Source organism: Antechinus flavipes, chromosome 4 (genome assembly GCF_016432865.1).
Source record: "Antechinus flavipes isolate AdamAnt ecotype Samford, QLD, Australia chromosome 4, AdamAnt_v2, whole genome shotgun sequence".
In the NCBI taxonomy this organism is placed as follows: Eukaryota; Metazoa; Chordata; class Mammalia; order Dasyuromorphia; family Dasyuridae; genus Antechinus; species Antechinus flavipes.
The window spans coordinates 317,988,518-318,004,272 of record NC_067401.1 but is presented as its reverse complement, the minus strand read 5'-3'; the positions used below and the strand labels follow the sequence as shown (position 1 = coordinate 318,004,272).

General features: G+C 32.1%; 1 protein-coding gene across 15 annotated transcripts in view; it reads right to left on the bottom strand.

The window, feature by feature from the left end:
• Positions 1 to 2,180: 2,180 nt before the first annotated feature.
• The window catches only part of EYA4 (EYA transcriptional coactivator and phosphatase 4), a 356,489-nt gene continuing 342,914 nt past the window's right edge, over positions 2,181 to 15,755 (bottom strand). For 3 of the 15 annotated variants that reach the window (XM_051997772.1, XM_051997770.1, XM_051997771.1), the window contains exons 17-19: positions 14,818 to 14,932; positions 11,542 to 11,663; positions 8,574 to 8,838 (exon numbers count right to left, since the gene is read on the bottom strand). In XM_051997772.1, the coding sequence (XP_051853732.1) occupies positions 8,708 to 8,838; positions 11,542 to 11,663; positions 14,818 to 14,932 (368 nt within the window). In that variant the 3' untranslated portion in view covers positions 8,574 to 8,707. The other 12 variants (XM_051997774.1, XM_051997779.1, XM_051997780.1 and 9 more) reach the window with 8 other exon arrangements.

Here is a 15,755-nt window from a genome sequence, read left to right as displayed (position 1 = left end):
ATTATATGCCAAAGAGATCTTAAAGGAGGGAAAGGAACCCACATGTGCAAAATGTTTGTGGCAGCTCGTTTTGTAGTGGCTAGAAACTGGAAATTGAATGGATGCCCATCAATTGGAGAATAGCTGAACAAGTTATGGTATATGAATGCTACAGAATACTATTCTTCTGTAAGAAACGACCAGCAGGATGATTTCAGGGGAGCTTGGAGAGACCTACATGAGCTGCTGCTAAGTGAAATGAGCAGAACCAGGAGATTGTTATATACGGCAACAACCAGACTATATACAACAATCAATTCTGATGGACATGGCTCTCTTCAACAATGAGATGATTCAAACCAGTTCCAATTGTTCAGTAATGAAGAGAGCATGTCTATTAGATTGTAAGTTCATTGAAGGCAGGGATTGTCTTTCACCTTTTTGTATCTCCAAGGCATAGCAAAGAGCCTGAGACAGAATCAGTACTCAATAAATCCTTGTTATTGGACTAAAATGAAATCTAGATAGGGCTAGAAGTTGGTGTTTGGAAATATCTCAGCAGGTGAGTCACACTTTAGCATCAGGTAAGTCTGATAGCAAGTAGACTTATCCATAGGGCTTTGAACTCAGAATGAATGCTACTCCTCAGGAAATATGGGAGGGGAAAACAGGTAGGATACTAGTCACACAGTCTAACTCTTTAATAAAGGGAAAACTCAAGGCAAGGCAAGTTATTTGTCCAAGATCATATAGTTAATCAAATAGTGAAGATAGACTTCTAAGACGAATTCTCACCCCAAACTTTTTCTTTTATTCCAGTGATGGCAAACAAATAGAAATGGCTTCTTATAGGCTGCATATGGACTTAGAAAACCACACATTAACATTATCTATGTTGTATTTTTATTTTGTTAAACACTTTCCAATTATATTTTTTATATGGTTCTAATAAAAAAATGGAGTTTGGTAGTCACTTGCCAAGAGTTTGACACCTCTGTCTTACTCCATCATGCCCCTTCCCTAGATGATGTTAGAGGTCTCTTCCAGGATAAGCACTTTATGCTTTTATAAAACACAAACAAAGCACATCCCATCTAGGCATTATATCTCAGGAAGTTCCTTGACAAACTGGAAAAATTCCAGAAGTGGTATATACTTTTGAAGGCCTGGAGTTTAATAGATGGAAAACAACACATTTTTTGCTCAATGTATTATTTTGTTGAATAAATATTATCATTTTAAAAATAACCCTCATAAATAATGAGTTAAAAAAAACTCAGTTTAGATTAAAAAATTGGGATGAGTGGATCCAATCATGTTTACTCCTCTATTACTCTTCCTCATTATCAACATTTTCTAAATGGCACCTGTCTTTATATACTTTGATCATATAAGTCTCTTCATATGGGAAATGAGATTTTTTTTTTTTTACCAGACAGAATTTTAATGGGCAAAAAAGGGAGGGCGAATGGGAGAAAAGGAACAGATAACTATATTAAAAAAATTATTTAAATATATGATTGCATTCTGTATTGTGTAAGTATATTGAACTATTAGCATTATTACCATTTAAATTCAATTAAAGCTATTTCATTTGGTCTTCATTAACTCAGCAACTGAGAAAAACTTGGAATAGCTGATTTGAAATTTGTCTTTTTATCTATAAAGTAATAGTTTGCTAAAGAAATTAATAGGGCAAACATTTTTGTAAGGGGAATATTTAAACAATATAGGAGAATAATTTTTTCCAGCTATATCTTCTTAAATACAAATAATTTATAGTAAAATGTTTTTATTCCTTAAAGAAATTTCTTCAAGGAATTTTATAGGCACAAAGGAAGTATGTGTATATTTGTATTTGTGGATGAGAACCTTTTCATGAATGCCAAAAAGGAAAGAGTATACTTTAAAATTCACTTCATTAGAAAATCTAATTATAGCAATACTATATTTCTCTGAAAAAAATTACAAGTCATAACTCTTCACTTATTCAGATAGGGACATGTCTAATCACTATGAATTAATGAGATTTTGCTAGTTATATGTCAATTCATTACAAACATCGGATTCCATGATTCAGCTAAAGAGATAAGAAAATTGGAATATGTCAAAGAAACCTATATTCAGTTTACATTGCAAAATTTTAGAGATTCCAGCTTTTCAGATTAATATGAATGCACACAATAAACACTGCAAGATGGGAAGGTGCAGAAAATGACAACATTTCCAAATGTATTTATTGAGAAATAGTAAAGATGTACATATTTTTACAAGCTTTTAATATTAATTTACATTTCTTTAAATTATGTAGGCCCCAATATAAACTATCTTACTAATACATGACAGAGATTCTTGATTTTGATTAGTTATGATTTCCAAAATGTTTCTATTATTGGGAGTCAAAATGCAGCTTTGGCTCACAATGCTTGTTTTCCCTTACAGAGACTAAATAACCGTATTCACTCAGAATGTAGGCTTGTCATAAGCAAATGTGCAGAGAGGGAAGTGAATTCATAGGGGAACATGCTGTGGCAGCTATTTTGAATATTTGTTTTAGGAGATTCTAAGTTAATCAAATTCAGAGTGACATTTGTCACCTATTTCTCTGTGTGTAAAATTGCATGTGTTTCTAAATGATGTTACCTCTGGCCTTGATTTATTCAATTTTACTGTGTAAATTAGCTTACTTCCATATCCTAAGGTACTGACTACCTATATTTGGTTACTAAAATTATACTCTATTAATATTCTTCAGGTGCAACACTAAACATGGTTATTATTTCTAGTACTATACAAAGTTCATATTTGTACAGTAGCTGAAAATCCATTTTGTTTATAGAATGTCATTCAAAGTAGTCATAATAAGGCACAAGATCCTATACTTAAATAGTGTATGGCAACTGCCAACATTTTTTCTCCCCTCCCTCCTCCAGATTAGAAAGGGGACCTTTGTGTATATGTCTGTGTATATGTATATACACACGCGTGTCTATATATTAGGGATGGGGAAGTGTTTTTTGACTATGATTGATAGGAAAGATAAATTTAATAGTTTAAAACATATTCAAAGTCCTATTCATTAGGCTGAGTTGGCCCTGTTTAATTACCTAAGGGTATAACAAGATAAACAGATTGTTGCTATCCTTGTCTTTGGTCTGATGGCTCTCAGTAAACAAGATGCACATGAAACCAAAATTATAGGTGCCCCAAACTCTCTGTTTCTTTTCCATTCCAACGGACTTTCCTTTTTGAACCAGTAGTTTGGCAACATTAGAATTCCTTTCTTAGTATGGTGAAGAATACAAACTTGTGATGTAGCATTAGAATACTATCCTTCAGGGATATCTGCTGAGCAATTGTTTGAAGTTCTTATAACTAGATAAGAGGGCATGAAATCTCTCACATACTCAGTTGGTTGATTTAATGCTGAGTAAAATAGTTTGACTTTGCTATACTGTCTCAATCCAAGAACTTGTGTAGAATTTTCTCAACTTGACTCTAAAAGATTTATTGTGTCAGGGACAAAAATTGTATATAATTCAAAGCTTGAGTTCAGGTTTTATAATGGCTTGATAGTCTTATATAAGACAGGATGGTTTCATTTTCTCTTTGGTTACTACAGACAAAGGATAGCTTTTCAGTGTAGTATTTTCAAAGAACATTTCTAAAAATTATATTTTGGTAGATAGACTGGGGTGCCATCATTATCTAAGCCATGAAAGTCTGCTGCTATAAAAATTTCAAAAGTCATAATAAGTCTTAGACTTCGCATGGTTAGGTGGGATGATGTCTATGGTTGGACAGTGGACATACTTTAACAAAGAACTGTGGGTACAAGAGTCACCCAGACATTTTGATTTTTTAGGACTCTGAAATAAGGATCATTAGGGGAAAACCATCAGAGAGCAGCAGGAGAAACTCTACTGAATTATCAATCTGGGTCACTCATGAAAACAATGCAAGCACACAGGCATAAATGAGGGGGATTCTTGTAGTGTTACAATACTGATAAGAAATAGAAAAGGGTAAACACACAAGCCTTCAAAAGTCAGAAAATAAATGAAAAAATATATAAGAACAGGGTTGACTCTAATAAAATAACATTGCCACGATCAGTGTGACATAATGATTATTTGATACTGCCCTATGGGAAGTTCACACAGTTTTACTTTTCCTAGAGAACACTTCTTATTAGGAGCACGTGGCTTACTTAAACTATTGGATTAATCCTGTTTTGGGGGAAGGAGAATACAAATTTATTTTTCTTTTCAATTTCAGCTCATTCCATGAACAGGATCAGGAGACCTATTACTAGGTAACAAATATTGGTTTTTCATGAGGGTGGTTTTTCCTCCATGACACACATCCCTAACAAATTTAAACTCAAAACAGTGCAAATAACCATGAATATGGCCCTTGATTTTCTCATGCAAAAATATAGAGAGTTTGCTCAAGACTTAAACATCTATTCCACTTCCAAAGCAAAGGTCCCCAAAATCATTGCCATCTCCCTCAAACTTTCTTTCTTTTTTCTTTCTTTCTTTCTTTTTTTTTTTTTTTTTTTTTGAGGCAATTGAGGTTAAGTGACTTGCCCAGGGTCACAGAGCCAGGAAGTTAAGTGTCTGAAGTCACATTTGAAATCAGGTCTTTCTGACTTCAGGGCTGGTGCTCTATCCATTGCTCCACCTAGCTGCTGCACCCCCAAACTTTCTACTTATGCTTGGATGAGCTATTGTTTTGCCTCATACTATCAGTGGAATTATGCAGAATCCAAATAAAAATACAAACTTTCTTTTTTTCCCTCCCCTCCCCCCCATTGCAACAAATATTTAATTATTATTTGATTCGGTCTTGAGCTCTGACAACTTAAATTTGAAATTTGGTCATGTCAAGAATTATCACAAAGTTTTTTTTCTTTATCTACAGAGATTTTAACCAAAGTTTACATCTTAACACACAAACACTGTCTTGTCTTATCTTTAAGGCACAGCACATCAGTATGCACATTCTGTTTGCCAAACTTATAAAAGAGACAATATTATATTCCCATTTTCCCCTCCCTTCTCCCACCCCTCCTCCCCCAAAAGAAAAAAAAAATTGCATCCATTTCCAAAGTCAGCTGCTAATAAAGTCACAGTAAATTATTTTCATCAATAATTTACACAAATTACAGATCTAGACAGAATTGTCATTATACAGTCTGAGTGCATTTCAATTCAGATTTTCTGGGTTAGGGAGGCTAAAGTCTAATTCAAACCTCAGTGCTGAGAATATATCCCATATTGAGGAATGTTGTTGAACACCACTTTGTCAGACGGGAAATGTGTGTTGCTGCTTTGCCAACATAAGAGTTCTTTGCTAAAGCTGTTTAACTCCAGTTAGGCTCATTCGATGTGTACCAGCAACCTCCACAGTTTTATAATTCATTAAAGTGTTGCACAAATAAGACCATAGAGCTTCCTTTCTGTAGCACTAAAGTTTTAACTCCATTCAGCAATCTGAATTCTTCCTTCTGGAATTTTCATTCCAAATGTGATTTCATCCTTTAAGACAATTTATATGTGTAAAGCCAGAGGCATTGAATCACACATAAAAATTCAGTGTACTTGAGATACAAATTAAAAAAAAAAACAAAAACAAACAACAACAACAAAAAAAAAACGGATCTTCAACAATAGAACACAGTTACAAATACTCTAGTTCCAATGCTTGATGAAGAGCCAAGAGATCTGAATGACTTGATATCCTCCAAAAAGGCATGTTGTGCTGTGGTTATTAAAAGGGTGAGGGCGGGTGGGGTGGTTGAGGGATGGGGAAGGAGAGGAAAGAAAGATCATCACCATGGACTAAGAAAATTACCATTGTATATACAGTAAGTGAAGTCAGTCAAGTTCCAAGGATGTACTTTAAAGGGAGGATTAAATTTAAAGTATTGGTACTAATAACATGGCATAATCCACATCATAAAGAAATAGATCTGAACTGGATTTTATGGATGACAATACAAAAGAATACCAGAGTTTTCCTGGATTTTTAAAAAATTAATATTCATATTTCTCTAGAATAGCTCATGACTACTATCAGAAAGCAATGCTTTCCAAACACTTGACACATACTTGTGGATTCATTCATTGCTAAACAAGTTTTACTGATTCATCAAATTATCTCATTTAGCAAAGAAAAAGAAAGTCCCTTTCTTTTCTCTGAATAATTAGATTCTCCACCACCATTGGATAGTTGATGTGATAGTGATTCTAACTTCCTCCCCCGACTTCATTTCATTACTATTAGGTGGCTAAAAGTAGGTGAATTTGTACTACATCTGAATAACTTGATAAGTTTTATAATTGTTTTAATTTGGTGGTGTGGTGTTTTCCATTTCCATATCTGAGATTTTGATTTAAATTCAATCGATAAACACACTTTGCTAGAAATATTATTAAAACTAGTTCAGAGATTTAAAAAATAAACCCTATTTTTTTGTCAAAAAGAAAATTTATATTTTGTGAAATCCTGGAATTTCCTAATATTCATTTCTACTCAGCTCAGATCTATTTGTGACACGCAGAACAGTGTATGATTTTTCTGCACATGCAATAGTAGCTACATCCCAAGAAAAGCATGCATTCTAGGATCTAATGTAACCAACCACCTGTATTTCAAAACAGAATTCTAAGCTTTCACCATCACCATTATTTAACCTACATAAACAACCATTTGGAAATAGCATTCTGATGAGATTTTTGGTTTATCTTGACCTATCATGTGTTGTCCTCGCTACCTAGGTGAAAAGAAGAGTGCTATATTTAGAGAACAACAACAACAACAAAAAAAACCTACCCAACAATGACAAATCAAATCAACATATACATACTTACTGAATTAACTCTTATGTGTCAAGAATACTATATTATATATACATACAGGGTTTACATCTTCTGCCACGCTGTGATCTCAGGTATATCACAATCTCTCTCAGACTCAATATTTCTCTTATATAAAATCAGAAAGTGGGCCTACAGGGTCTCTATGGTTCCTTCAAGTTCTAAATCTATAATTATGAAATATAAATCAGCACATTGTTGACTGACAGTTTTAGGTTTGGGCACTTACTCTGTTTGGGCACTATTCCTGATTTACCTTTTAGTTAGGCTACTAATGCAATTGAATTATCTCGATTTCTCAATCAATGAGAGGTGAGAATAGAAAAGGCTTTTTTAAACAGTGCCATATATGGCAATTAAGAAAGTTAATGTAATTTTAGGCTTCATAAAGAAAACATAAATTTTAGGACTAGGGAGATGGCAATTCTACTCTGTTAAATCAGTTTTGGAATATTGTATTCAGTTCTTGGTATCACATATTAGAAAAGACATTGAAAATCTAGAAAGTATCCAGTGAAAAATAATCTAGATGGTAAAGGGCTTCAAATTCATGCTATATAAGGTTGAAGACAAGATATATTTATCCTGAAAAGAGGTAAGACATGATAAACTCTTTTCAAGTTTATTCTGGAGAAAGACTGAGAAAGAATATGGAAAGCAGTTTTCAAGTATTTCAAAGCTTGTCATGTTTAAGAAGAAATAGCTTTAATAAGATTCCATATCATAGACTCAGAGTTGGAAAGAATCTACTCTAAATTTTTCATTTTGGAGAAGAGGAAATTGAATCCTAGAATTATTAAATGACTTGCCCAAGATTACAGAGATAATAATAATATAGCGTCTATTTTCAAACCCAATTCAAGAAGTTTGAAATTCAGCATTCTACATCACATATGGGTAAAATGAAGAACAATAAGAAGTTGCAAAAAAGTAAATCTGGAATTGTTTTAAGTAAAAATGCCCAGTAATTAAAGCTATTCCAGAGAGGTGTGGGCTATCTCAGGGATTAAGGGCTTCTGCTTCATTTGAAGTTTTTAAATGAAAGTTAGTAGACCAATTGTTGACCACACTGTGCAAGGACTTCTTTTTCAAATATAAAATAGAATAGATGGTTTCTGAGATCCCTTCCAATTCTATGCTTCTATAATTCTGGTGACATTCTTAGTCTTAGAAACAGGTGACATTCTAAGTAGTCTGGGTCCATTGTACACATACTCTTATAATATATTAAATAGTCTAAATTGAAGAATATATGCCAAAGGTATTCTGGAAATGGTTTCAAAAAAGAAAAAAAGAAAAAGAAATACTACATTTTAATGATATTTACCAAAATTTCCTTTCAGCAAATTTCCTGTTCATTTTCATTAAATTCTATAATTCTTTAAAAACTACAAAGGTCTCATTTATTTAAAAAAGCAAAAACAAACAAACAAACAAACAAAAAACCTTACAAAGCAATAAAGGGAATAGAATAGATGGCAGATATGCGAGAAATCGAGCTGCTAAAAACTATTCTTCCATAGATTTCACAAGAACTGTTTATCTTATCCAGTTTCATTTATTTGAGGACAAGTATTTTCATTTAAAAAAACCCTTAAGTATTTGAGGGTCCTCTTTATTTTAAATAGCTTCATGTTAAGTGTATGTAGCATGAAAGAAGTTTTCTTACTATCCTCATAAGATTTTAGAAAAATCAACAATCAAAAATGCTAAAATCCAAATGGTTAATTTGAATGTAAGTATTGACCTCATGCTCTGCTTTCATCTTTAAATTCAAATCATTTGCCAATCTGCCACTGCACCAAACTATAGGAATGCAAACAAAACAGCTTGCATTGGAAGTATCACACCAACATTTTTGTGAGACAGGTTACCTTTTTTGCTGCCTGTTCTTCTTCTACACCATCCCCAATTACAACATATACTACTTTTCTGCCAAACCTTTGCATTATTCGCTCAAAGCAACTTTCTTTTCCTGGAAGATAAATGAGATAAAGTTCAGAGTGAAGTTACCTGGTTAGCGGCATGCTCCTCATCTCGGCCATCTCCAATCACAACATAAGTTATGTTAGTGCCAAATCTGGACACTATACGCTCAAAACAGCTTTCTTTTCCTGAAAAACAATGCACTGCTTATTCTTTCAGCCGCTGTTTTAAGTTGCAAAAAGATTTGCAAAGGGTTAAGTGAATTTGCTTGAAGATTATTGAGCTTTGCTATAGCCCTGGGACCTCTGTACATCATAAAATTGCTGAAAGGCAGAAGAATTTGATTAGGCAAATTACTAAACACTGAGGGGGAAAAGTTAAGGTTGATTTTGGCAGTGTGAAACTTTTATACTGCTACTCTAAAAGTGCAACAACACAATTATTTTATAATCACTCAAATAATTTAATAATTATTAGTTACAAGGATTTTAAATAAAGAAAAATTTAAAAAGATATATTTTTTAGAAAGTCTGTGAACTTACGTGTTTATTTTAACTAATCTCCAATTGAAATTTTTTTCAATTATGATTTTTAAGGAATATTATAAGAGTACCAAAGGAGTCCATGGCATAAAAAAAAAAGTTAAGAACTAAGATTTAATTCTAATAGGGCTTTTATTTAAATTGCCTGTTTAAAGGGATTAACTGAATTAAGCAAAAATGATAGAAGATCCACTTAAATAAAAAAAAAAAGAACAGTGTCATGTGATAGAATTACTGTGGTCATCAATTTCTTTTTTTTTTTTTTTTCTTTCTTTTTTTTTTTAAGAAATGAGAAGCCTATGATGTTCAGGGCAAAAGATAATAAGGGAGACTTCAGGGTGGTTATAAAATTACTTGAAATAAATAAAATCAAATTCTTAAGGCCAATTTCTTATTCCATTTCAACTATCATTTCATATACAAAATTCAATTTAGTTTCATTGCACTGATTCTTATTTTTTTGAGTACCACTGTGCATATTCCTTCATTTATTCAAAAACTTCTGAGATCTTTATTTTTTGTAATATTAATATTTGCTTTCATCCCCATGAACATCAACACTAGACTATCCATGCATAAGTAAATATGTTTTTACATTTACAATTTTGGTAAATCTAAAGTCCATAAAAATGCTATGAAGGCAAAAAATGGAAACTTTTACTTTACTTAAATTTTAGTATTATTCTGCCTAATAAAAACTTTATTTCTTAAAGCATGTATGCTGGTATCGAATCATGTGACTTGTTAAAAAGCCAAATGAAAATACAAATAAAAATCTAGATTAGGATTATTGCTTTAGAACTGAAAGGACTTTTGAAACCATGTACTCCAAGCTTCTCCTTTTAAAAATAAGGAACTTAAGGGCTAGAGAGGTAAAATGAGTTGTCTAAAATTACATAGATGGAAAAAAAAAGTGAGATTTGAATCCTGGTTATTGACTCCAAAGCCTTTGCTCTTTTCACTATATGAATGAATTATGCTAAAACAAATGTAAATATTGTCATAAATACAGTAAATTCAATGACTGTGATAGTTTGTATAGTAGGCATCATTCATTAGTAATAGAGTATAATTATTATTATTGTTTTTAATTCAGCAGCTCTACACTCTTCAGTTGCCTTGAAAGCCCTTTTAAAAGCAGTGGAAGGTTGGAAATAAAATGCTGTCTTTGGAGTTTCAAAGGTATGTCTACTAACCTAAGCACCCATTCTTGCAAGAATATAAAATAAATCTTTCCTGCATTTTAAAAAAAAGCAATGGAAGATTCTGATTGAAGATACCTACACCAGTGCTTAAAATGGGACTTTATAATATTCTGATGTTCATATTTTTAAAGACTGGGATCTCTCCAGATTTATCACTGAAACAGCTGCAATTAGGTACTTTTGGTGTCAGGTCCTTTATTTGAACTTTGAAGCACTTGGGTCAGGCAGGTTATTTTTGGTGGAAGATCTTTGGCTCTTGAGTTTCCCTTGTCAGTGTGCCCAGAGCCTAAATTTGTTGACCTTCAGGGCACAGTCCATCTATTTCATGAGGCATTTTCTTGACAGGTCAATGCATACATGTACTCTTTTCTTTTAACTCTTTCAAAATGGAAGTCACTTAAGATTTCCTTTGAATGTATATTAGAAAAGATAGCTTTCAAAGTGTACTCACAGCCTCTGAGATGAGCACATGCATGTGATTACATTTATTGATCATTGAATATAGTATAAATGAAATTTTCCATTTACTCATGACATGGGAATATTCCAATTATGTTATTTGAGCCTTGTAATTCTTTTTCCTGGAATAAAGACCAGGCTAGTACTATCCATCTGAGACTTTCTTGCAGTGCTAAAAAGGGACCTGAACTTAACATCTACTTAATGGGACATAAAAAGACTCAGTATTTAATACATATATATTAAATAGGATGGGCAGTATTGTTACATATTATTTTGATAATATATACTATTATCTTATGTATAATATATGGAAAATGGTTGGACCTGGTAGAAATTTGGCAAAAAAAAAAAAATCCAAGAGGTTTTTTTTTTTTTTTCCCTAATGGGTTAAGGTAAAAAGAAGAGTGACCTCTATACATCATGATTTGGACTATATACAAATTTGACTACCTAAGAGCAGAAATTTAAAAAGAGAGAAAAATGATAAAAACACAAAATACATAAAACACAATCATATTCCTTAAGATTAAACACATTGCTTACCTATTTTAGTTGCACTGTAAATATTTTCAATAGGAAAGGCACCTCCCAAACTATATAGTAGGACTTTTGCAAGTGCTGGGATAAGCTGAGTTGTTGTAACCAAGACATTTACACAGTTATTCCTAAGAAAGAAAAGAAAATGAAAGTGTTTATGTTTATATGTACATGTATGTTTTGTATACTAAAGATAAAGATAAGTTGATTTATTGAATTTTGAGTAATTGCTATAAAGAAGTGGACCACATAGAAGGGAAAAGTACAAAATTGAAGCAAGAGATCAATTGTTCTGAATTTAACTATATGTATTTTTCAGGCTCACTCTCATGAGAAAAAGAAGGAACTTCAACATCATCCTTTGGGAAATATTTCTAAGTTTTCTTTAAGAGTTTGGGAACCTTAAAGTTCTTTGAAGGGAGAAGAACTGTCTATATTATAAAAAGTACTTTTGAAAAAAGTGTCTTTTGAGAGCAGAAATCTTTTTTTTTCCTGGATAGTTAAAACAGACCAATATTCATTTGGCTTCACTTTGAATTATGTCTCTATTAGCTTAATATTTAAGGCATATGTGGAGGGTCTTGAGATATACTTTTAGGAGTGCAAACCCGCAGAATATCTCAGACTTATAGTAGTAGTCAACTCAGGGACACCTAATTTGCAACTTTCCATTTTTGATTTGAAGAGCAGTGGCCTCTCAGAGAAAGTAATACCCAACATTTTTAATAGGTTAAAAACTACCCAATCTGTGACTAAATCTGTGAATATGAGGTAACCCATTCTATTTTTGAATAAATGGTTATTAAAAATCATCATGTTCACCAACCCTGAAGTCAGAAGGACCTGAGTTCAAATCTGACCTAAGTCACTTCATACTTCCTAGCTATGGGATCCTGGGCAAGTTACTTAATCCCAATTGCCTCAGCAAAAATAAAATAAAATAAATTATCATGTTTTTAAATATATTTTATTGATGTCTTTTGTTTATAATGTACTAAATCCATCCTCCCCACATTCTTCCTCCTGCCATTTACAAGAGATCCACATCTTATAACAAAGAGGTTTTTTTTTTTTTTTAAGAAAAAGAGGAAGAGAAAAAAAATCAGAAAAATTGCTTGATACATCAAAAAAAAATTTTTTTTGATGTGCATTTCCTTCCCTTTGTTGAGCCAAAATCTGCCATTATCAAACTTCTAGTAACCAATACAACTTTTGTCTTCTGGGGTAAGGTAAGTAAAACAAACCAATTCCCTCTTCCAAATAAGTGAAGCCATATTTACAAAATCATAAGGTCTCAAAGATAAAATAAACCAAAAATTATCTAACATAACTCACATCCAAGAATGGATTTTTACCCTTTACAGAATCTTTTGAATTGTTCATGTTCTATTTGAAAACCAATGGTAAGAAGACTAACAATCTCCTAACACTTGGATCATTTTCCTTTTACACCCCTTTGAATTCTTGAGAAATTCTTCCCCAGATTTGGTTTAAATCTGCCTCCCTATAACTTTTGTCCAACATAATTGTGTTTCCTGGGACCAGGCAAAAGCATTCTAATTGTGAAAATATTTTTGGATCTTGATAATAGAAGTATAATTGTTAGTTATTCCTCCTAGTCTTGTAGCATCAGTAGATTTAATAAAATATATCTATGCTTTCATTCAAGTTATTGATAATGATAATGAATAGACAAAACTCAAATATAGAACCCTGAAGTAGCTAAGTATAGGTATATTTGCTCAACTAGGTATGAATTCATACAATAATATTATAAATTAGCCCTTGTTTTTCTATACTGTCCACAAAGATACATAGCTCAGTATTAAAATTTTATTTTTGTAATATTTTTCAAAGCCTAAAAATCTATCTAATCTTTTCTTTGGCCTGATCACTGGATCACCAGCTATTCAAAGCTATTTACTATTATTGCAAGAAAAATTAAAAGCATTATAATAGGAAAGGGGGGGGAGGAATTCTGATAAGAAAATCATGAAATTTGGGAAGAGCTCCCAAGGGCTAAGTTAAATCCATAGTCAAAAAGGAATATACACTGCAAAATACCTGACAAATGGTCATCTAATTTCTGCTTTAAGACTTCCAGGAAGGGATAACTCAGTATCACTAAAAGTAGCTATTTCATTTTTGAATAGTTCTCATTAATAGGAAATAATTCCTAACATCAAGCCTAAATTTGTAACTTTGTAATTTTCATTCATTATTCTTGACTCAGCTATCTGGGACTAAATAGAGTAACACTTGTATACACAATATCTCTTCAAATATGTGAACAGAGCTATCCTGTCCCTCTTGAGTTTTTTTTTCTTTTCTATGCAAAATATATTGTTTCTATAACCTAACATATGATTATATGGGCCTCCACCATTCTACCTGGCCTGCCCTGCATCTCTTCTAGCTTAAAGCACTTTCCTTACTTTCCAGTTCCTTTAGCTTTCTTTTATGTGTGATGTTCCTTAGAAGGTAAGCTCCTTGAGGGCAGGGTTTTCAGTCTTTCTTTCTTTCTTTTTTTTTTTTTTTAAAGTTTCTATTACTATCCCCAGTGATTATCACAGTATTAATAAGAAGCTAATTAATTCTTATTGATTTCTTTAATCTACATCTCTCCATCTCCATAAGAATTGTATAAGATACTTTATCAGAAATGTTGCTAAAAGTTAGGCAAATTAAATCTACAGCATTCCTCTCATTTACTGGTTTAGTAAAACCATCAAGAAAAGGAACTAAAATTTCAAAACAAATGATCTGTTTTTGATGAAGTTATGCTGGGTCTTTTAAATAACTGTTTCCCTTTCTAATGTTTACCAATCAGCTCATTTAACTTCTCTGAGTCTTAGATTCTTGGTTTGTATAGAGTTATACTAGATGAGCAGTTTTCAAAACAAAGCCCGAGGTCCTCTTGGGGTACTCAAGACTTTGTCAAAGAGTCCATAAGAGTAAAAACTATTTTGTAATAATACTAAGACATTTTAATTTTAAATATAATAAATAGTGATAGATATAAGCCACATAAACAAAAGAGCTCTCAAGTGTAAAGAGTGTAAAGAGATTATGAGATGCAAACTTCTGGACTAAATGATGACTGTAGTCATTTTATCTTGAACAAATTATATGATATTGTTAATAAGGACTAACTATCCCCCTAGGAAGTTAAAATATTAAGTCATATTGATAATGGTTGCCTTTATTGAGTTGTCTTATGGGATTATTTCTTGAATGAATTAAAATTTGTCAATTATTTCAATAGTAAAGTGAATGACTTACCTAGTACTAATAATTGATAAGGATTTAAGTGCATTTGTTAGCCAGGAATCTGTTAAACCTTCAATCTCTGCTCTTAACTGCAGCCATGCATCTCTCTTAGCTGGGCCAAGGAGTCCTATAATAACAAATAAGGTATAAGTTAAAAGTAAAATCATTTATCAGGAATAATTTAATTAGAAATTTGGATTTATTTTACTCTGCTAAGAATTAGAAATATAGGAAAATTCTGGCAGTTTTCCTGATCCAAATCTCTCCTTTCTTCAATCCATCTTCTGCATAGCTGTTAAAGTGAACTCCTTGAAGTACACAGCAGACCACATCACTTGTCCTTCCACACATTCTGTGGCCCAGCCACAGTGGCTTTCTTATTGTGACTTTACATGATGCTTTCTCTCTCATCACTATGCTAAGAACTTATTGTCTTCTGTATGTAGAATGTTTATTTTTCTAACTTTTACCTTTCATCTCTCCTGCTCCCTAACTTTCATGGTTTCACTGTAGCTGTAGAAAAGAGACAGATTTATGAGAATTTTTAAAAATAGAATTTCTGTGAAAAGGAATTACTATTTTGTAATTCTTTGTAACCATCAGCTATTTCTACAAGGAGAATTTAGTTTAATGTGCTTCATAGAAAATTGTAATGGAATCTAGGTTTATTTAATTTTACACATTTATAAAGTAGAGGAGAGTTCTATTTATCACTTTAAAATATATATGTTCTCTTCTCTTTATATCTGAAAAGTTTCTACCAATCACTCATTTATTCTGTTTTCTATTCATGATATTTAAAAATAAGATAAAAGATTTTTATTTTTGGAGAAGCTTTACATACTCTAAAAATGAACTGAGATTAGTCTAAGAATAGTAAAAAAATCAAAGCTTCAGGAAGTGATCTCATATCAATTCTTATAGTGCCTATAAAATTTTGATATTGATAT